Here is a 23568-nt window from a genome sequence, read left to right as displayed (position 1 = left end):
AAATGTGATAGAATGGGAAAGTCACATCATGGATGTGCAGCTGACAAATCTGCAGCAACTGTGTGATGCTATCATGTCAACATGGACAAAAATCTCTGAGGAATGTTTCCAGCACCTTGTTGAATCTGTGCAATGAAGAATGAAGGCAGTTCTGACAGCAAACATGAGGTCAACAGTACTGGCAATGTGTGACTGTATATTACTTATGTTACATTAGATTACTGTGTTATGCTAGCTTTCAGGACAATAACTTACCTAACTATCATTAGTTAAAAAAAATCAACCTTTGGAACAGCTTACTGGATCCCGTGTTTAAATGTGAACACCACATCAGATATTATGTAAACCAACACAACCACCTTCACTATGGATTTCTCACAGGTGTTCTTTATATGCCGATATCCTCTGTGCAACAAAGGGACAAATATCTGCTGCAAGCAAAGGATTTTCATGGTATAGCTACCTCGCACAGTAGAAAGTGGAAATACACTCACACACACCAAGAAATATATGATGTTCTGAGCACCTCTGCTACACCCAGCAGAACGTGCAGCACCATATTAAATCATATGATGCAACTAACATGATGAGGTCACACGGGCAGTCTCCATTATCGTCCATGATGTTGGTCTTTGGCTGATACTCCTGCATCAGATCAATAAAGGCACCTTTTCAGTATTTTTTTTTTTTCAATTTTTTAATGACTGACTTCAAATCTGGGCAAAGACTACTAAGGGTTTTTATTTGGAGAAGCTTTTTTTAAGTCAAATTTGCACATGGAGGAGCGTTTCGTAATCACCTCACATTACTGAAACTGTCCATCAATGCAGTGTATATTAATTTGTACACATGCATGTTCACTTTTTCTGCACATAAAGCTGGACATTTATGCTCTATGTATTATCAATGAAATACTTCTCTGTTTACTTATGTTTTACTTTTCCCGTTTGCCCAGCAATTATCAAAACATCTCGTCTTTCTTGCTGTAATAAATGAGTAAAAATTAGAGCTACAGAGTGTCTGCAAGCTGCACCCTTAGTGTTACTGACTTAGCTTTCAAGCCTAAGTCTTCAGTGTTAACAGAAAAAAAACATTTCCAGCATGATAATAAAAAAGTTAGATATGTATAGCTAGTTTGTAATAACATGTTAATACAACTGAATGAAGCAAACACTTCAATGGTATATTTTTATATAATATGGTACCCAACAGGTTTACAGCTGTACATGGACGGAGAGCCATGAGATCTACTGTTGTTCTAGAAAAAGAAAAAACACATCAAAGCAGTGTTAACACAAATAATTTACAAGAAAAATAGTATCACATGAAAAAAAGTAGTTCCTTAGGAAGCAGATGCCGTCCTTGAACCCTTTCCGTAAATGTTTACTGTACAGAAACACCTTCACATTTTATGATAGTCCACCCAAATAGAAAGAAAATATATTTACAGCTAATCAAAACAGTGGTATGTGAATAGCACATGAAACAAAAAACAATACTGGCTCTACCAAGATGAGTAGCGCTACAAATACAAGCCATTTTCAATACTGCAGTAAAATGCCAATATCCACACACAGACACACAGTATGGAATAACAAAAATGCTAATAGCTTCAGGGATGTGATTAGAAAAAAAAATGTAGAATATAATTTTGACAAAAACAGCCACTGATTTAAAAAAAAAACAGTTCTTCTTAGCTTTGCATTATTTATGAAGACCTTCCCAAATTAAATCCAATTCTATACGAACTGGGAAGCAGGAGGGAAAATGTATGGCAGCAACTGATCTTTTTCCCATTAGTTAGAGCCAGGCTAACAAGAGTCACCACGGATAGAGTGGAAGTGTTATGCAGAACCATTACTTGTGCTACTTTTACACAAAAACTCTTTTTTTTTTACACATCAAGCTACTCTGAATTTTGCATCACCGAGTAAGACTGGATGGAAAGTTTCCCTAAATTTGAAATGCAGAAAGAGTTATGTGCAACTACATATGGAATTACAGATTACTGAGGAATAAATGAGTGTGAACTTGTGAGAATAAACACCGTTTCCGCTTCCTTTCCTGCCAACACCCTACCTTTTTTTACCCACACAAGGACAAAAACAGCACACAATTAGTGGTGGCTCGAGTGAGCTGTGAAGTGCCTTTGCTCTGGGGTATTACTGAGGCCTCTGACTCAGCCCAGGGTTTGCTCATCCTCCTTCTAGACAGCCTGAAGCTCGAGGAGCAACGTAATGCCATTTAACGAGAAATTGTTGTGAAATCTCATGACAAAGAGCCAAACCTTTCTAAAGCCAGCTCCATATTCCAGCTCCTTTGTGATTACAGTCTCGATCTAACAAAGTAGACATTGGACAGAATACATTTTTCTGGGATTCTGGGTTTTGTAAACTGGCTGAGGTTGCTTTCAAAAGATGGAACAGAATAGAGAAGGAATCCCACAGTAAGGCCCTCAGAGCCATGTTTCTTGCTAACTTTATAGTCTGATGTTGTAGTTCTGCTGTTGTGAAAAAAAATCCTGCTGAGATCAACGTTTCAGTGAAGGAAAAGTCAATGTGGCGTCCCCTTTCTTCTCAGCTCCAGAGTGTGCAGGCCCTCCTGCCGACCCAGAGCGTGCAACGTGCCGACTTTGTGGGCCATCTCTGTGGCAGTGATGTCAATCTGGGCGTACTTGGTGGAGCTCTTTCCTGTCAAGACACAAAAGTGGGACTTCTTTTAACTTGATCAGTCTACCATTTAATTATTCATCAGTGTTGGGCTGCACACAAAACTAGCTGCATGTGGTTACAGACAGAGCAGAAACTATTAGATGATTAATCTGACAATGGAAATTTTGAAATGTAGGTAACAGCTTGTCATTTTAGAAATATTCCAACGAGTGTATCAGTATCATGTTTACCTCACTCACAGAAGCTTTTCAGGTGCTTCTGCTAACTTTCTGTCCTCTTCTGCTATTTTATCTTGTGGTGTGCCCCAAGGTTCAGTTTTGGGGCCTGTCTTCTTTGAAGACATCTCATATCATTGTTATGCGATGATACTCAGTTGTACATGTCATTCAATGTTATCAAATTATTTGTATTATAAATAACAAGATGGCAGACAATTGTGTATTTTGTCTCACTTTATTGTTATTATTGTAATTTGTTATTACTTTCACTGCCCAAAATATCTCTGGATTGCATCCTTGGATAGCCCAGAATGCTGCCCTAAGGTTTCTCACCAGTTCCTCTGAAAGGTCCCATGTTACACTGATTCTGCCCTCTTTAAACTGACTCACCACAAAGTTTAAAGTTCAACTTCAGATTCTGATTGTCACTTTCCGAGCTCTTTGTGGTGCCTCCCTTCCCTATATATGTGAACTTCTACATCCATACGCAGCTGCTAGGTCTCTGATGTCAGTTGATGCTTTCTGGTTGTACCTCAGTCCAAGTCAAGAACAAAAGGAGGTTTTCGCTGCCATGTTGTGGAACTCACTTCCACTAGACTAAAGATCTGTTGACACTGCTGATACCTTTAAAAGGAAGGTGAAGACCCACCTGTGCAAACGTGCTTTTATTTGGTTTTATCCTTTTATAATTCTCTCATGTATGACACTGTGAAGCACTTCATACTATTCTTGAAAAGCACAATATAAAAAAACTTTACTTTCTTATATCAGTGCTGTGAAAAAAACATTTCCCACCTTCTTTATTTATTAGCTTTTTTGCCTTTTTCTCTCACTTAAATGTTACAAATCATCAATCAAATTTTAATATTAGACAAAAAACTTGAGTAAATATAAAATGTAGTTTTAAATGATGATTTCATTTATAATATTATGATTCTTTCACTCCTACCAGTAGCAACTGATTAGCCTAGCTAAGTTGGAGATAAGGAGCTAGCCTAAGGCTGTGGTTCTCCTTCATGAGCCATCAATCATATCCAAGTATACAAGTTCACTTTCCTGAAATAAATGGCTGCAAGGTGGCATCAGCAAAGTTGTTTATGCATTTTACTCTATATTCTTTCTTTTGTTTCCCTTTGGTTCACACATTTGCAGATGTCTCTGGGCATTTTTCATTAAATCCCGACATTCTTTTGTCAACAAGATTATGGAAATGAATTGTTAGGGGATTTAATCATTTGTTGAACTTGAATCATTAATTGTGGAAGTGACAAAAAACACTCATGAATCATCTTAAAACATTAATATATATATACAGACTTTGACAGTTTCACAAACGTCCAAAGAAAACATGACATCAGAGTTCAGAGTCAAGTGGATCTCTGCCCTCGCTGCCAGTCTGCCTGCTTCAAGAATGAGACAGAGCATCACAACACAAACCATATGCAAATGATTTAGCTGAAGCTTTTAACATTCTCCTCATGCACTGTCTTCCATATGCACATTACCATAATTTGTACCTTTCCTTGTATGAAAATCATATAAGCAAAATGTCAGGGTTTAAACCCACAAAATCAGTCCTCGTGTGCACTAATATGTGTCTCCTGTTAGAGTCCTGTCGCCTTACAGTGTCAGAATTGAGGACGTCAAAACCGGCTCCTCGCGACACATAAATAGTCCCTGGAGGAGGGTCCCATTAGGGCCACTGAGTTTACAGCTGTGATCTGAATGCCCTGCGACCCCCTTTCAGCGGCGAAATAGGACACTCCTTCTCCCAGGTGACAGATTAATGAGGCTGCATGCCGGGGTATAAACTGTATTGCTGACATTAGACATTAACCTCACTCATGTCAGAGCTCGAGCCGCGCGGTTTGTACTCCCAAGGGCAGTGACACTAACGGCCAACTTGTCTGCCAATTACGGCTCCAATGACAAGGACTCAGCTGTCTTTTACCAAGATGAGAGGAAATCATCTCAATTGTTTGCGAGCTATTCCAGTAACTCTGAGCAGGTCGAATAGAATTACACATAAACATGTAACTACAATGGCTTTCATCCTTGCGTAACGCTGATACACCAGCTTACTGTAAGTTGGCTCTTTTGCATCTGTCGGCTGCGCAGAACACTTTTGCACAGTGAGCACAAATAAAAACGCCTCATACACTATGAGTATCAGGGCATTACTGAGGTCATTTTGTTGCTTAAATCAAGAAGCAGGCGGTTTTGAAATTCAACATTTTGCATTTTGGACAGTCCCTGGAAAATCTCACAAATATACAAAGACAATCTGAATCTGAATAAAAACAAACAACGATTTTACAGCTTCCTCTCTAAAAACGGAGAACATGGTTCATCAGACCTTGATAACTTTAAAAGTTTGTCCACAGCTTCTTTTACTTCCCCTCATGCCAACATGTGCTCGTTCATAGAGGGTCTTTGGATTGTTGGATTTCTGTCTATAATGACATTTGATGAGCTTTAAATGAACATGGTTTTGAATTTGCTCTGCATAAATAAAATGGATACAGACTGCAGGACGTTCTGGCCATCAGTATGGGCACTCTGACCACCCGGTCTGTGGCTACACAGCAATGTGTCCTATGACAAGCTTTATCACAGCCAGCTTTCACACTGTCAGCAATCCATGGTGCTAACAGGCACTAAAGACAAACTATAGCTTAGGTTAGTAAGGAAGTTTTACAGGAAATTGGTGCTAAATGAAAACACTGGAAAAATGTTCTGGTGCTATAACATGTAGCCAGTAAAAGAAGTGCATTCATCCTGAGGTGGACATAAAAATCCAGGATTAGCAGAGTCATTAGGATTCATCTTTTGTGGGTCATGAATGTGATTACAACATTTCTTGGCAGTTTGTTCAAAGTTTAATGGAAGACGTGCACTGCAGACCGACTGAAAATAACTACACAAGCCTGAGAATTTGTTTCAGTTTGTAATATTTGACAGTTTAACAGCTGGTCTTGAAGACATTTCCTTGTGCCAAGAAGGACAACAGCTCACTTCAATACCCAGCATATTAAAATTCAAAGATTTATTAATCAGACAAACCTTTTTTGTTCTATACTTAAGCTTATCACGATGAAGCAGACGCTCACAGCATCATGTGGTGGTTGCAGTGAATTGCAACCGTCTCTTCTTAGATCAGTTCTCTTTAAACCTGCTTTCAATAAGCAATTCTGCACCACCAATCAAAAAGCTCTCTATAGATTAATGCTCGTATTGAACAAATAAAACGCAGTCTTGGTGACATCCTTTAAACTATCATCTTGTAACATGACAATTTTCCAAGTGTCCACCCTGACTGTTCCTCACAGTTGCCGTTTGCAGTTATATGTATAAATCGAAAGCAGAACATTCATTCCTCAGACACCAACTATCTGGCATTTACCTCCTTTACTAACCAGAAGATATTCATGCCTCCTTACTCTGAGCTGGCAGATGTGTGGCAGCCGCTTTAGTGCCATGCACAGGATCCTGCAGCTCCAGCTCCATGTAGTTGAGCTGCTTCTTGGACGTGGGGCTAACAGGAATATTCACATACGTCACACCTTCGCCGCGAGGTCTTTCAGCCAGCGGAGCCTCTGGGGGGAACACAAACACGGCCCCTGAAAATGCGAGAGTAAATTAAGCTCGGACGGTGTTAGGTTCGTTTCTGTCATGCTTTTTCTTTTTTTAACGTGTGAACACTTGTTTTTAACAAAAATCCCCCACAGAAACTAAAAATAACAAGCAATTTGTCCTGTTGATAATATGCTATGTTTTTTTGCACCTCCAAGCCTTCACTGTCAACCAAACTCTATTAAAAACATAAAAGAACAATAACACCTGGGTTCAGCACAATAAACACACACTATACATATGTCTAGATTCACTTGTGTTTTCTAGGCAATTTCTGTTTCTTATTATGAAAAATGCTGCTCGAGTGCAACAGCTCATTTTTAGGAGATTTCCCGTCGTGAGGATTCCCGTGGCATAGAGAGACAAGACAAGTACCAATCAAGTCTTTCTCAGAACTGATAATAATTAAAAGATTAAATTGAACCAGACTTACACTTTGACACTTCTTTGAAACTGGATTTGTTTTTGTCATTATAACCTTAATCAAAAGCTAAACTTACCCTCCAGTCTGAGCAGCTCTCCAGGCTGCAGCCCAGTGTTAATTAGATTTATTCAAATACAGACGTCCACAACACAAGTATCAATACTGTTTCCAGCAGTAAAAACAACGGTAGCTTTAATGGGATCGACAGTCGCACAGGAACACAGTGTTTCACAATGAATTGCTTCTCTCCCCGCCCCAGAGACTAATTATGTGAAATTAGCTGATATGCCCCAGAGATAATTTATGGCATACACATTACGTCCTCGAAGCACAAAATGCTTTGAGGAAGTAAAACTCAATTGTTCTTTTAATTCCATCATCAAGCTGTTTTGTCATGCGGCTGTATAGTGCATGAACGTGTCCAGATCAAATATCTGAGGGTTTATGGAGCAAAATCTCATTTTTCTATTAGCAAAAGTTCATTAAAACTTGAATAGGAACACCCAAACCTCTTTGATTTGCCTGTCAAACACACATTATTGCCAGATTTTTTGCCTACAGTGCATTGCACATCTAATTAATTGTGCCTGAAAAATGGTTTCAAATCACAAGAAACAGCTCACAGCTTTATCTTCATAAACCTTAAAGCTGAGAAAGACAGAGATTTGCAGTCAAGTTTTCTGCTGGCTGCAGAAATGATTAGTTCAGTATCTCAGTGATGCAGCTTCAGAACAACCACTACATAAAATATGTGCATATTTCAGCTCTGTGACACGCATCACACCATAATTCTTTTATTTATTTATTTTTGTGGTGCCTGGGTATGCATTACTGCAGTGATAGCTGCAACCTTCAAAACCAGAGTACAGTACGCTCAAGGATATCTTGAAATTAGCATAACTTGAATACTGCTCTGTGAATAGAGACCAGTGAAAATCACTTCTCCTGAACGGTGATATAAACGTTTGCTGTCACTTTACTTTTGTGCAAATGAAAGTCAAGAAAGCCAAATGAACCTACATGCTTTGTGGTTTTACTACAACAAGTACTGCAGTACTGTTCATGGGAATCATCTAACCCGGTTGATGGGCTTACATCGACAGGTACAAAAAGTTGGCTACTAATACAAAGTGGATGAGCCATGGCGGACACACACGATCAGAGTTTCAATGTATAAATGCCTGTTTTTCTTCTTTTTAACATATTTGCCCATTTGAATTTGTTGGGACAGGGGCATGATTATCAGCATGGTGTCTGGATACTAAGGGAAAGAATTACTGTAATGTTGAAATAGAAACGTTTTCACAGGCTCACCTAAAATAGGATCTCATCTATGCTTTCTTTGTCAAATTCATAATGCACCAAATCCGATCTACAGGTGAAAGGTCTGGACTTTGGATACGTCCAATTTTCAGACACCTTTGCTTTTTCCAAGATGTTTTCTTGTAAACATGCAGAATGTTGTTCTGCATCGCAGGCAAGACTTTTCCCCGATAATCAAATCATCTGGATGGCAGCATATGTTGCTCCAAAAGCTCTGTATATTTTTCAACATATTGTTAGTGGTGCCTCCAAACATGTTACTCATGCTATGTGCACTAATGACCCTTTATACCATCACAGATGCTGGCTTTTTAACTGTGTGCTGACAGCAAGCCAGATGTTGCCTCTCCTCTTTAGCGGTCCATAACTTAAAAAAAGAAAAGGAAAAAAAAAAATCGCATTTTGAGACCCGAGGACTGTTTTCCAGCTGAACTCAGAGCGTGGAAGGAAGAACTCTGATCTATCCTCAATCACAGAGCACGAGGGGTCACTGAATGTTTGATGAGCATGCAAGTGATGCAAGTCGTACACTATGGCAATGCAGTGACCACATTACAAGAGTGCCAACTCACATGTTTGCACTCAATGATTATCATAAACACATCATAAACTCCAGTCCTTGTAGCTGTAGCTGCAATTCAAGTCCTTAAGAAACCCAACATAGTGCTGACACAGGACCTGAGAGATGCATCTGGTCCTTCAGGTTATCCATCGACTGTTCACTGAAGCTTCATCAGAAATGGTTTAACTGGAAGTGCTGCTGTCAAGAAGCCACTCTTAAGGAAGGGAAACAGGGAGAAAAGGCTGAAGTATCCCAATTATGCAACAACAGTGAGTATCTGTTGTGTGTGAGTAAAAGAAGTGACCGCTCAAGACTTTTGCAGAGTATGGTATCTTTTAGAAGAGTAACATTCACCTTGCCACTGGAGTTCCAGAAAGCTGCATAATCAATGCCAAGCTCCTTTGGTGATTCAAGATCTTACTATGACAAACAACTACATTTGCTTTAACCATCAATTTATTACTTTTGTGTATTGTCAGACAGTTGGAGTTGGACTGACAAATAAAATTTTGCATGTATGTATAAAAATATTATATAAACCATAGATATACACAAAGTTGTTTGTTCATTAGGGATGGGAATTGATTGATTTAGCGATTCTAATTCCATGACCAATTTTTATTGGGTTCTCAAGCCCCCCCCCCCAAGTTGTGGAGGCCTGTCTCAAACCAACACACTGTCTTCCGGTGGCTGATGCCCTCAGCCATTGGTGTATTGGTGGATGTTCGGGGCTGGGCACTCAGGTATGTACCCGGCTCACTCCCGGCTACTTGAGGTGGGGTCCCAGAGGCCTTTGGACCTTGGGCCTCTGGGACCGGGGCTCAGTATGCTCTGGCGCGACTTGCTGCCAGCAAGGCATGCAGTCTCATTACTGCTTTCAAAAAAAAAAAAAAGTCAGCAGCATAATGCTGTTGTTTCTGTCCTGGATGCAGTTTTCTACTTTGCACACGAAGACCATTTATTTCATCTTTGTTCATAGACTGTGTCGCCATTTCCCTCGTCTAACACGAGAACTGAAATCAGCTGATCGTTGCAAGAGTGCAAGAAACGATAAGTGGGATCGATGGGCAGCCAGACTAACAATCCCAAGGAATTGGATTACTGGGAACAGGAACCGGTTCACGATTCCCATCCCTATTGTTCATGAATATCTTCTTTATCTGCTGATTTTTGATTGATCAAATGATTAACTAATTATTTTAAACTATAGTTTTATAGTGTCACTATATTTTCAGCACTATTAAAAAATATGAAAAAACACACCAAGTCTCGTATTCATTGTGTACAAAGTGAAGTCCAAACAGTAAATCATTTATAATTTCTTTGAAATTATTTTGTGGAAAAACAATATCTGCTTTTATATTAATATCTGACCCCCAAAAAAGAGTGAATTGTTGAAAAATGCACCAATGCAAACGCATTTTTCCCTGATTTACCCTCAAGGATCATAGTTGAGCTACAATACACAAACAGAGCCTGTGTTATCTTTTTCAAGGATAATGTCAACAAAAAATGTTTCATCATTAACTAAAAAGAAAAAAAAAAAGAATTCAAAAAGCCCAGACCCTTACAGACGTAGCAAAACAACAACGCACTATGTTCCTAACAATGCAAACACTGCTGATCTGAGCCTGTGAACATTTATTTACCTTTCTTTGAGTCAGTTGATGTGTGTGCATTGATGTTTAAAGATTAAAGAGTAGATCTGGATCACAGAAAAGATTTTTTTTTATCTTCTGTCATTATTAGTCAATCAAAGCAACACAAAGCAGCTTGGTTGAGGGCATTTCACAACTACAAACAGAAACACTAATCACAGTGCGGACTCTGTAGTAGAATGTCTATGTAACCATCTTATAGTAAATAAAACAATGGATTCCTACAGTATTATATATGCGCCACCGTGGATTCATATTTCTCTTGTTGCAATTACCCTGTCACAGATAGTGCTTTAACTTTAGCATACGGATAGTATAGAAGGCAACATTTGGGAAAGAAAAGATTTCACCTGCTATTGACTCTTCCTAAATGGCAGTAGGCAGTGGCCATTACCCGCAGCTCAGAAGCATCAACCCCAGGAGACACTCTTACAATCAGTGAGAAGCCATTAGACGCCAGCAAAGTCTCAGTGGGTACAGCCTTTGGCAAAGTCTAACCTAATTGATCAGACACCAACCAGCCCTTGCAGAAGAGTGTGGTGCTTTATAATGGCTTCCATTACAACAGTGGATTTGCCCACAGCTCTAAGCCCGGGGGACGTCTCGATAATACACTTTGCAAAACCTCCAGGGGAGATGTTAGAGGCAATACCTGACAGAGTTTAGTGACCCCCAGCTTAAAAAGTCAAGTGCTTTTGGATGGAAAACACAGTTCAGATAATAACTGTGTATTCAGGGTGAGTGGGTTTTGCACCTTTCCCACATTATTGTTGCAGAAGGACACTAAGCTGTGGTATGTACATGAAAAGGATTACAAAGACCTGTAAACCTCCCACAATGTACAATTTATGGCAACGTATGCATGTGGAAACCTTTGGGAATGGGAAAGCAAAATGCCCTAGTGTAGGTGTTTGTTTTTCTTTGATTATAACACCTTACCATTTCTCTCCCTCTCCAGTTTCAGCTTTAAATGAGACCTTCACCAGGACAACAACATCCACTTTTTGATGTGATAAACTTATATAAAAATTTGAAGAGGCGGGTGTGTGAAATTAAAATAGAGTTTTTGAGAGCAAGACTACATCACAGATGTGCACGAGCCACAAAGACGGTCCTACCGAAATCCTATTTATCATAGTGGAGTCTATGTGGTCTTTAGTAAAGGCTGATTTTTAGAAATCAAAACTTATATTCAGCCCCTTGGAGGGCACCAAAGCAAAGATGGCGTCTTTTTCCAATCCTAAAGAAATTATTTAGATCTTCACCAAAAATTATAGTTTCATGAAACTTGAAGTTTTTGCGTAATCTTGAAAACATGTCAAAGAATATTATTTGAATAATACACAGTTTCATAGATGACATACGGTTTAGATCTTGCAAAGGTTCAGTTGGAAAACCATCATCTTTCGATAATGTCTGCGCTGTATCAAGCGTAAAGCACGGAGGTGGAGGGATGATGATTTTTGCTTGTTTGATAGTCATGGGACCTGATTATGAACTCCTCTGTGTAATAAAGTATTCCAGTGAAGCAATTTGTCTGACAGCCAAAGTGTGTCTCGAACTGACTCAAACAACTGGGCAATGAGCCCGAGGACAGCAACAAACCTACAACAGCACGGCTGAAAAGGAAAAGAATCAAGGTGTTGCAATGGGTCCAAGTCCAGACCTGAACCCAACTGAAATACTGTGATAGGTACATAAGAAGCTGTGCTTAAACAAATGCCCGGAAACCTCAATGAATTGAAGCAACGTTATAAAGAAGAGAGGGCCAAAATTCCTCCACAATGATGTGAGAGACTGATGAAGTCACACATGAAATGTTTAATTCAAGTAATTCAAGGGTTCAAACTAACGGCTTACTTTGGTGTCACGCCGTTGGCAGGTTTTTGATTACGATGCCTCTTCCACTGAACTTGGAAAGAAGCTCCTGCCTGTGAGCTTAAAGCTTTAGCATAAAATGGTGCATTTGTATTAATTCCCACCTGAGACTTGGTGGTAGTCATTTTAATAGCAATGGGATACTCTCTTCATGTCAGCACCAGTGTGAGTATTTCGGTGGAAAACAAAGAGTAGGAGATCAGTTCAATAAACAGTGAAATTTAAGTAATTAAAGACAACATAATAGGTATGGGCTGGTTCTACAAATATCATTTCAGAAATGGATTAGCAGTGTTTAGCCTAAACTGTCCTTAGGTGCCTTTCAACAATGTGAGAAAATTCTTCATTTTAGGCACACTGGCCTCTTAAAGCCTCCTGCACACTGCACAATTTCATCACGCCCCATATAAAAGTTAATACTTAAAGAAACTGTTGAAAATCTTTGGTCATCAATCTGAAACATTGGTCCACGTTTATACTGTGAGACTAAATGAACCTCCTCGTGCAGCTGTGCCACGCTTCTCCAAGCGAACCATTTAGTGTGTCACATGTACTGACCAACACAGCAGCATCTAAAGTGCCACGGGCAAAGCCAGTGTTTGTTTAGCTGCAATCTGATACAGTGATGCACTCATGATGCAAGCATGTGTGTGTCCACTTGCATTTTTCATCACATAGTGCTATGATTTATTGCAAAGTCTGGAATGCCTCAAACCTGATATTTTATTTATTTGACCTGGGTGCATTGCTTTAATATGAAAAGTTCTTAAATCATATGACAGCTTTTCTGTAGCTTATCTTCCACTGAGCCCACATACCTTAGCCGCTGGACTTAGCCACATCCTGTCTCCCCCCCATCATCCATTAAGTGTCTGCTGAAGCGGGATGATGGGAAAGATGACGAGGGAGTCGTGAGTCGTTGTGTGTAGGTACGTGAAAATGACTGATGGGTTTGGTGCCACACTGCGACAGCTGCTGGGACTTTGTAGAGCAGGTGTGTGTTTGACTGAGGGCATGTTTCTGGGTGTGGGATGCTTAAGTGGCCAAACGTCCCCTGACAACTGTCCTCTCGCCTCATATCAGGGGAGGCAGCCCGTCACACATCACTGCACTCTCTCGTTACACATCTGTGAGTTTTCTCAGCACACAAAGGGCCTTTACATAAGTTTATGGCTTTGTATAAAATGCCAATGAAGAAATAATTTAAAAAAAATAGCAAAGACTGTGACTCATGCCGTTGTCTGTTTTACATGCGATTTATCTGTCTAACCATAGACGGGGTAAATTAATGCCATTTTAAATTATACCTCTGTTTAGCCCTAATTTGTCCCTTTGTGTATTTATTCCCACATTGGAAAGAAACAAAAGGACACAATGATGTGCAAAAAAAAGGAAAAAAAAAAAAACAGCCAAACGCTGAAATTAATCTCGGGTAAACATTAATTTAATATTAATTTGTTGTTTGGACCTCGAGCTTTCCGGTTCCTTTTAAACGAATAAAAAGTGTAGCACTTGCACAGCATTTCTTTAATTAGTATCAACTTAACAGAAAGGAAACTGCTTTTGAAAGTTTTACAAATTTCTTAGAACTTTTTCTTTTAAAAGCAGTTCATTAGTAAAATGTGTGCTAAAAACTCAGCAGTTTAACTCTTAAAAGTTCAAAGAGTGAATACTCTCTCAAATCCTTCTACTACTTTACATTATCTACAAGAGAAGTGTGTCTAAAGTTTTGCCACACAGTAGCCATCTTATTTATTTGTGCAGTTATTTTTACACCCCTATCTGAATAAATAGGAGGTTCTGCTTTAATTTGAGCGGTAATCAGGTCAGGATCAGGACCAGAACCAACTAGTCAAGGAGTCAGTCACTTCCTTTAAGTCCTGTTTTAAAACATATGTATATACTATAGCCACATCTCTCTCTTTTATTTCCTCAATATTCAAATTTCTAACATTTTCGGTTTATTGGTCTCCAGTGTTTCTTTTATCATTACCAATTGTTTGTTTTTGTACACATTTTGTAAAGTCTTATATAAATAAAATACATTCATGTTTTAAAAAGTTTAAATTATCAGTATATATAGAGGAGGTCAGTTGAGTGGAGCCCTGTAAAATGCAGTGGAGGCTCTGTCCTGGTTTGGAGTTATATTCAGCCAGTGGTGTAGGGATCTTGTCAAAATTGATGAAACTATGAACACAAAAAGTAACATCAGACTTTTATCATTCATGCAATAGCATCTGGAAAGGCTTCATTTTTCAGCATAACAATGATCTCAAGCACACTGCCAATGCAGTAAAAGTTTACCTGGATAGAAACACTCATAATCAGACACCATCAGTCATCGATTGGCCTCCCCAGAGCCCAGGGCTCAACATTATTAAAGCAGTGTGGCATCATCATAACAGAGAACAGAACAAAAGGCAGAAAGAGCCAAAGAAGAGCTCTGAATGTCCTTCAAGAAGCCTGGAGAACTATTCCTGAAGACTACTTAAAGAAATTACAAGAAAGGTGTTCATTCCAAACACTGACATTGATTTTTACACATTTCAAAAAAAATTGCTGCACCTATTCCCTATTTTACTTGCAAAACATAAAGAAGTGCAGGGAGTTTTGCACCATACTGTAAAATAGTATTCCTATAAGTTTATTATATTAGTATTCATGTAAAATATTATTTAGTAAACAAATTCTAATAAGTTCATTGTTTAGGTGAATGACTGTTTCTAATGTAATACTTTCTCCAGGGGTGTTTCTTATTATGCAGAACTGCATTTCCCAGAATCCTCTCTCCTTGAGTGACCAGGAGCTCCACTTTAGTTTTTAGCAATTTTGGCTATTGATGCTACACTTAAGCAGCTTTTTTCCATACAGTGACTTTTACTACAGTTCGAATTTGCAATGAAAAGGTTTAAAAATTTAGCAGCAACAAATTTCTGCTAAACTAGTTTGCATGGCACAGCTAATATACATGTAATAAAGTGCTAATTACCCCTCTGTTTAAACTAATCTGACAGCTGGTGCTTGCAGAGAGTCTCCGTAATGTGCTTTATGTGCTATGTAGTAATAGCCACTTCATGAAGGCAATTCCCCATCAGCATTACAGTTCACTGCCCTGACTGAAGTCAAGCATGTGTATGGCGAGCGCGGCGAGGTATAACATGTTCCTATGTTCAGCCTTGTGGATGTTATGCTTAGTGCCAGTCTGCTTTTCAGACTCTGAATGAGACTCGTTTTATTTATTCATTTCAGTTCAAGCACACCAAGCAACAGGTGATGGTTTACAGCGATGTTGATTCAGGCGCATGACTCATCAATTTAATTCACTTTCCGTAAGTGGGCCCCGGTTATTGTAAGAAGCCTGGGTAATGCACAGCTGAAAAGTGTTCAGAGCACTTTAAAAAACTAAAATGGTCCATTCAGAAAAAAGAAAAATCCATTTGTGCCGCTACGGACTTGAAAATGTGCATATGTTTGAATAGCTTGGCTGAAAAAAAATAATGAACCAAATCGCTGAAACAGCCTGGTTATGTTGATCGCGTCAGTCTCACTCACCTTCAGTCTCTTGAAGGAACCTCTGCTGGCTGTAGCTGCCCATTAGTTCATACTTGTGTTTTTCCTGTGCCTGCAACACACACCAAAGTAAACACTGCTGATTATAACTTGCACTGAGTGACATAAGTTTATTACATAAGTGTGACGATGACTGTTCAGTGGGCACATGAGGAGTATTTATAGACATTTGGAATTTACTCAGAACTCAGGGCTGTTTTACATGTGCGAACACTGTGCAGCATCGCTACAGAAAGATAACCGTGAACTTCAGGCCCACTGCAGTGCAGAGCATTAAATAAGATTGTGCTCCAGTTTTGGTGAGTTTACCATGTCTGTACGATGAACTAGTAGCATTTACATTCTGTAAATGCTAACATTACCTGATATTTAGCACTTTATCCTCTGCGCTACATATGCTAATATTAAAGTCCAGACAACAGTATATGACATAATGGTAGCCATCTTTTACAGTCATATGAAAAAGAACGACTGCACAGGACAAACATGAACACCCCATGATTCAGTAGCTTGCAATAAGTTAAAGTAACTGTTCCCTGTGTGACTTTATCAGTGTCTCACACTGCTGTGGAGGAATTCTGGCCCACGCTTCTTTACAATGCCACTTCAGCTTGTTGAGTTGGCATTCATTTCTGCACAGCCCTCTTGAGGTCCCACCACACCCTTTCATTAAGGGTGGAGTCTGGACTTTGACTGGATGATTGCAGCACCTTGATTCTTTTGTTTTTCAGTCATACTGTTGTAGAATTGCTGCTGTGCTTGGGATCATTGCCCTGTTGCATGTTTTTAACTTGAACATTTAAAATCTAACTGAGGCCGTTAAGGTCTAAGGTATATCTCTTGGGTTTTTTGCAGTTTCTCTGAACATTGCACAATCTGACCTTGGGGTGAGTTTGCTGGGAAGCCCACTCCGGGGAAGATTCCCAGCCATCCTGAGTATTTTCTGGTTGTCAATAGTCTGTCTCGCTGCAGAATGACAGACTATTGACAAAATGTTTTGAAATAGCCCAGAACTCTTCTCCGACTGATGGGCAACAACAACTGCTTGTTTAAGATCACTGCTGATGTATTTTCCTGTGTGTTATGCCTCAGACCAAGAAACTGCCAAAACGTCTGTTTTTTGTTCACGCTTGCTGATGATCACTTAATCAAGTGTATTTGCGGCTGCTGCTTACCCTCTTAGCTCCTGTGTATGTTTTTCACAGGACTGTGAAAAACTCTTTTGTACATGACTGTATATAAAATCTATATCCTGGAGAGAATTTGTAAACATAATAGTGATGTAATCATGCAAGATACTGTCACAAAACAGAGGAAGCACACATGAACGAGTGCATTAAATACACTGTTTTTATGCTAAAACTTCAGTTCATTATAGAGAAAATACAAACCCTTAAACTTGCTTATTCTAATCCAAATGCTTAATAATATCAGGACAATAGGCTCAAAACTACAAAATGCTTATTGGACATATTTTTCCATGTCTAATTTCAGATTTACTACTGAAGCCTCTTAATAACAAACCTCTATGGGTTGCCCTTTATTCTGTGTATTCAGTTAGTATTCTCATGATATCAGACATTTCCCCCAAATGCTTAGCTGAATTAAGAGCACAATGAGTTGCAAAGTAAAAATGTGTGAGTTGTTGATAGTGTAAAGCGGATTATAGAGTTTTGGATGTGTCTACCTCTGGGTTCCTCTCCAGCATCCGACTCTCCATGATCTCATAAGCAGGATCGGCTCTGCGTCTTTCCTCTTTACTACTAAGCCTTTTGTCTGGTGAAAGAGAAGATATTGTGCATTTTAAATATAAGAAACAAAAACACGTTTTGTTATTGGAACTCACCGAAAAAAATTATACCACATTGTGTTGCTTGCTTTTCTGTTTTTTCTTTTTTTTAAATGCACTTTGTGGACCAAAGCAGACACGATTTTCTCCACATGCAAATGGATGAATTCGTGCAGATCGAGTGGTGAGAACAAACAACAAAAGGCTTGATTCATCATCACACAATAATAAGAGGTTTTTTTCTTTTTTCTTTTAAAGAACAAATGCTTAAATAGGATCCTTTTGTTGCCCAGTATGAATCATGGATAATGTGCAAAGGACAGAAATTGCACCCTGAATTTTGTTAAAATGTTTAAGATCTGTCATTTTGGCTTCATTTACTGTCAATATTTATAGATAAAAATATCTAAAAAAAAATTGAAAATGATCATGTTGTCATCATTTGATTTGTGGAACAAATAATAACAGGCCCCATCCTAAAGTTTGCCTATAACACATGAATAAATCTGGCAATAGATTAATAAATGGTTACTCCTTTCCTAAAAAGTACTCACAAAACAACTTTTTAAAATTTACAGATGACATTTCATTTAAAAAGTTTTAGTTAATCTTTCTGTAAACAGGATTAAATTCATGAGAGACAACTTACACCCACTGGCCACTTTATTAGGTATAATGCTCCACTGATCGTTGATGCAAATGTCTAATCAGCCAATAAAACGACAGCTCAGTGCATTTAGACATGGTCAAGATGACCTGCTGAAGTTAAAACTGAGCATCAGAATAAGAAAGAAAGATGATTTAAGAGACTTTAACATGGCACTGTTGATGTAGCTGAAGCTAGACTTATCACAAGCTCGTTAAAACTGGACACTAAAATATTAGAAAAACGTTGTCTGCGCTGATGACTTTTGAATCTTGCTGCGACATTCAGATGGTAGGGTCTGAATTTGGTGTAAATAACATGAAAGCATGGATCCATCCTCCCTTGTATCATCAGTTCAGGCTGCTGGTGGTGTAATGGCATGGAGGACATGTTTTTGGCACATTTTGAGCCCCTTAGTACAAACTGAGCATCATCTAAACACCACAGCCTACCTGACCGTTGATGCTGAACATATCCATCCCTTTATGACCAGTGTACACTGATGGGAGGATAACACAACATGTCACAAAGCTCAAATCATCTCAAACATTCCCATTAAAATCATTTCATTGTACTCAAATGAGCTCCACAGTCGCCAGATCTTAATCCAATAGAGCACCTTCAGGATGTGGAGGAACAGGAGTTTCACATCATGGATGTGCAGCCAACAAATCTGCTACTGTGTAATACTATCATTTCAACATGAACAAAAATCTCTGAGGAATGTTTCCAGCACCTTGTTGAATCTGTGCCACGAAGAATTAAGACAGCACTGAAGGCAAACAAGGGGCTCCAACCCAGTATTACCAAGGTGTACCTAATAAAGTGGCCAGTGAGTGTATAAACCCTCTAAAAGTTGTGCCATTTTTTATTATACTTCTGCCAGACTACATGCAGTGCACGATAAACATCCAGGCAATGTAATGTAATGGTCAAAGTGTTCAGTGTTAGTATCTGTGCACTTCTCAACCTTTGCCATCTCAGCTACAGAGGTAGAGGCAGTGAAGAGACCACCATGAGAAGAAGATGTATTACTAATGCTAAAGCTGAAGCTAAAATTATGGAAGTTGTTGACAGCAGTAGTTGCTATCCAACCGTAGCATTGCTCATAAGGCTTTTTGTGGCTTTGTTCAGTCTTGTATGTAAACATCTTCAATGCAAAAGTACCACAACCACAGTTAACAATCACAGTTAACTACTGCAAACTTCCAAAATGGACACAATCTGCTGTGTTTGATTTGAGACATGACTCTCACTGAAATTTTGGCACTGCTCTAGCAGGTAAAAGACTGACTGTAAATGACTGAGTTGGTACACAGTGACAGTCTTCAGGATAAACTATCATTCCTGATTTTGCAACTTTGCAGCAGCTCACCTCAAAGCTCAGCTCTACAAAGCAACACAAGTGACTGATTAGAGAAAATAAGCCAGGAGGAAAGAGTGGTTTCACGGAGAGAAACACAAGGAACGGGACAGGAAAAGAAAAAGATCCTCAAAAGGAACAGAATGGGGGAAAAAAGGAAGCCAGCCAAGGATCTGAAGTTTGCGATCAGCTGAAGAGGAAACTGTCGAAGGTGGCCTCTTACCTTCACTGGTCACTGTCGATCCATTTATCTCTTCATACTGACACTGCCCATCCGCTCTCTGTGATGAATCGTTTAGGGCTTGGTACAGTAACTCCTCATTAGCTGGATGTTCTTGGCTCTTCTTCAGGTGCAACCAAGTCGGAAAGCTTTTTAAAGGGGAAATGTTCCTGTTGCACCACTTTTGAGCGGGCACGGCCCGCGGTGGAGGCTGGCAGTGCTCTCCTTGACACTTCAAACAGTTTTCATAAATGACAGCTCTTTTGTCTTGCTGTGAGTCTTGTAATGGTACTGCTGGTGCCAAATTAAGCTCATTACCAAAAGCAGGGCTCATTGACTCATACAGGTTCAATCTGTGTGTCTTTGCCTCTGGCTGGCTATCTGTGCCTGGAAAGCCGAGCAGATCAGCTAAAAGACAGGCTAATTTCTCTCTTCCTTTTTTTGGCAGCCGTGACTCCTCACTCATCTTCACAGTTGGCATCCCCGCACTGTGGACGATTTCAGAGCCAGGAGAGGTCTCCTGAATTTTCATCTCCGCAACAGTGCATTCACTGGTACTGGGTCTGCATGGTGATTTGTCACCACTTTGATCTGCTGGATTGAAAATATGATGTTCTGGAGGCAAAATTTTTTTAAAAAAACCCTACAACAACTTTGATTTCTGTCCCAAATCAGAACAGCAAGCTGTGGCTGCTACATCAATGTTTTTTGCCAAGCGTGGTTTAAAACCGTTTATGCATGCAAGAGAAACCACACACAGCATGCATGAAAGACTGCAGAGGAGTATCCTTACCTGGTACGGTAGGTATCGCTGAAGAACTACAAGGGCTGTATGGAGTCCCCTGTGAAATATTGACGAAAAAAAATGACTTTTATTTTAACAGCCCACTCTATTATTGAAATATGAGGGAAAGGCTCGCAATGACCTACATTTTAGTTTATTTTTTGTCAACAAAGCTGATGAAAAGAACAAAAGTGACTCAGGGATTTCACGCTTCAGCAGCCTGGCTACGGCTCACAAGCCCACTGCTTCCTCTGAGAACCAAAGTCTTTAAAATGACTCAAAATTATATATTTTTATTTATGCATTTAGTTTAGAAAGGCCCAGTCATTTCATTAAACATCTGCACTGTCCACTTTGAGCAAATGCGGTAAAATTATGTTGATTTGACTGATTATGATTTCCAAATTATTACGATTTGCCTGATTTTGAGTGTAAATCAGGTGTCACGGCTGTGAATGCTCTGAGTGTTATATCAGGGGCTGTCTGACTTCAGCATCACATGATCACAGGCCAGCGCTGCTTTGTTTTATCTTATAAAACGATTACACACACTCCCCTAGTGAGAAACCAACCAGGTTCCTTAAATCTTATTACATCCGTGTGATTGTAATTATAATAGTCACGGTTTGATGCGTCCTGTGAACGAGCCCTTTTCCACTGAGCCAGTGAACACTACAGGGGTGGATTGTGTTGTTCAGGCTGAAGGAGTTGGATTCCCTCCCGTGGCACTCATGTCTGATCCATCTGGCCAATAACTAGTGTTCATCTACTTCACTGTAGACAAACAGAAAATACAGAGCTGATTTTTTTTTATCTAGCCAATCAAACAAATGCAGTTTGCACTCTTAAATAAATGCACTGCCAGCAGGTGGAGCTCTCTGTATTGAGTAAAAGTGACTAATAAGGAACAGAAAAAACCTTCAGCTACTTTCGTACCTGAAAGCAGCAAGACATCAGATAATGCACTGTATGTGTGTATAACTCCCAGTTACTCCAAAAGGCAACAAATGATTAATCCTCAAGCCATCGCTGGCCAATCAGAACATGTATCATGTATCATGCAATTCTGAGAAAAGCAAAAAAGGCCAAACTGTCTCCAATTCTAGCTCTGAATGAATAATAATAAGTATTTTATCCACATAATATGCACAAATTTTTTGTGAAAATAGTCCCCATATTCATTAATAAGATAAATAATTATCAGCTGTATCCCTTACAAAGACTACACTGTGAAAAAGAAAAAAAAAAAATCACACCAACTCTGACACCACAGAAGAAGTCAGCCAAAGCCATAGCTCAAACAAAGAACCACCAAAGTCCATTCTGCACTTGAGAATTTAAAAAAAACAACAAAATAGTTTGGCGCTCACAGGCGAGTGAAGCACACACGGAGTTAAACAGCTTGAAGTGAGCCTAAAGGGCGTTAAAGGCATTAAATAAAGATTGTGTGTTTTGACCTAGATATGCATATACAGATATACAGATGCAGAGGTGTAATAAGGATAGAAAATTGCAAGTCACTCATAACTTACAAGGTGTGAATCTGCCATATTCAGTGACAGTGTAAAACTGCAGAAACACTAACGTGTTGGACAGATGGGCCGTGGGACTGTTAGTTGTTCTGACACCAAACGCAGCGCGGCATCACCGTCAGCCCGCACGATACCACAAAGGTCACACTGACAAGCGGGCTACAGAACAGATGATACACTGATGATAAAGCCTGTGCACACAAGCTGCTACTGCGTGACAGCGGGTTATACAATGGAGCGTGTTCACGAGACCATTTGAACAGGACTGATGACTTTTTTTCCTTCTTTTTTTGAAGTTCGATGGAAAAACAGACGGTTCAGGAGAACGCAGCTACGCTTGTTTAACCCAGATCTGATCAACATTCCCTTTTGCCAGAAAACAAACAGAATACTTGTGTTTCCACTTACCTTAACTCCACCGCATACAGAGCAGATGGTCACGATGGTTTTGTTGACAGAAGTGAGGGAGGCGCAGGTATTACAAGAGTCACTAGAGGGTGCCACCTTGGTTTTCTTATTCGTCACTGAAAGGCCCTGCAAGAGTTCACTGACTGACTGACTTTCAGTAGCTTCTGAGTGAGCCTCAGGGGTTGTGGCACTGCTCTTGTCCTGTTTTGCTGCCTCTGCTGTGAACCCTGAAAGGGCTGGAGGGTCTTTAGTTGAGGTGGAGGCTTCATTGTCTTTGGCACCTCCACCTGCCTCCTGTAAAACACTCCTGGGAGTGTCATAGACATACCTAAGTGAAGTTGGCACCTGGTAGTCATGTCCAGGAACAGCAGGGCAAGTGCAAGGGCTCAGATCTTGAGCCAAATGTGGAGGCAGGCTTAAAAAAGAACCAAAGTCCTCTCCGGGGGTCATATCCAGACTGCCTGTGTAGGAGGAGAAACTACCAGTGTACGAGGAATGGCTGCCAGTAGCGATGCCACTGTCTGATGAGCTCTGACGACCGATTTCCTGAAGCTGCCGGGGCGGCTTGGCCGCAGGCCGGTGTCCACCTCCCTGGTTGGTGGAAAGCTTCTCGCTGATCTGCAGTGGCACTTTAGCGCCCGCGTGGCTGACGTTTTCAGGTGGGTTGGAAGCCGGTTCAGTCCAAATTCCCAGCCGGCTGCCAATGCTGCAGTCTGAATGGCTGGTGTCTGAAGTGTCAGAAGAACCAGAAATGCTGCGGTCGTCGCCCCCAGCAGACGGGCAGTAAGTGGAAGAGACTGCCAAGACGAGCAGAACATAATTAAACCTTTAATGAATTTAATCAACAAAAACACTGCTTTCATCAACAAAGCACATTAAGGAATCATG

General features: G+C 39.9%; 1 protein-coding gene across 7 annotated transcripts in view; it reads right to left on the bottom strand.

The window, feature by feature from the left end:
* Positions 1–678: 678 nt before the first annotated feature.
* The window catches only part of LOC116310415 (protein Dok-7), a 43968-nt gene continuing 21078 nt past the window's right edge, over positions 679–23568 (bottom strand). Inside the window, exons 7-13 of one of the 7 annotated variants that reach the window (XM_039605343.1) lie at positions 22681–23477; positions 20750–20798; positions 19960–20550; positions 17626–17714; positions 15921–15990; positions 6331–6510; positions 679–2690 (exon numbers count right to left, since the gene is read on the bottom strand). In XM_039605343.1, coding sequence (XP_039461277.1) covers positions 2554–2690; positions 6331–6510; positions 15921–15990; positions 17626–17714; positions 19960–20550; positions 20750–20798; positions 22681–23477 — 1913 coding nt within the window. In that variant the 3' untranslated portion in view covers positions 679–2553. Of the gene's footprint in view, positions 2691–6293; positions 6511–13895; positions 14556–15920; positions 15991–17625; positions 17715–19959; positions 20551–20749; positions 20799–22680; positions 23478–23568 lie in introns of those variants that run through there. The other 6 variants (XM_039605344.1, XM_039605347.1, XM_039605348.1 and 3 more) reach the window with 6 other exon arrangements.

Source organism: Oreochromis aureus, linkage group 3 (assembly GCF_013358895.1).
Source record: "Oreochromis aureus strain Israel breed Guangdong linkage group 3, ZZ_aureus, whole genome shotgun sequence".
NCBI lineage: Eukaryota > Metazoa > Chordata > Actinopteri > Cichliformes > Cichlidae > Oreochromis > Oreochromis aureus.
The sequence above is the reverse complement of the archived record's forward strand: the minus strand, read 5'-3'. Positions and strand labels throughout refer to the sequence as shown.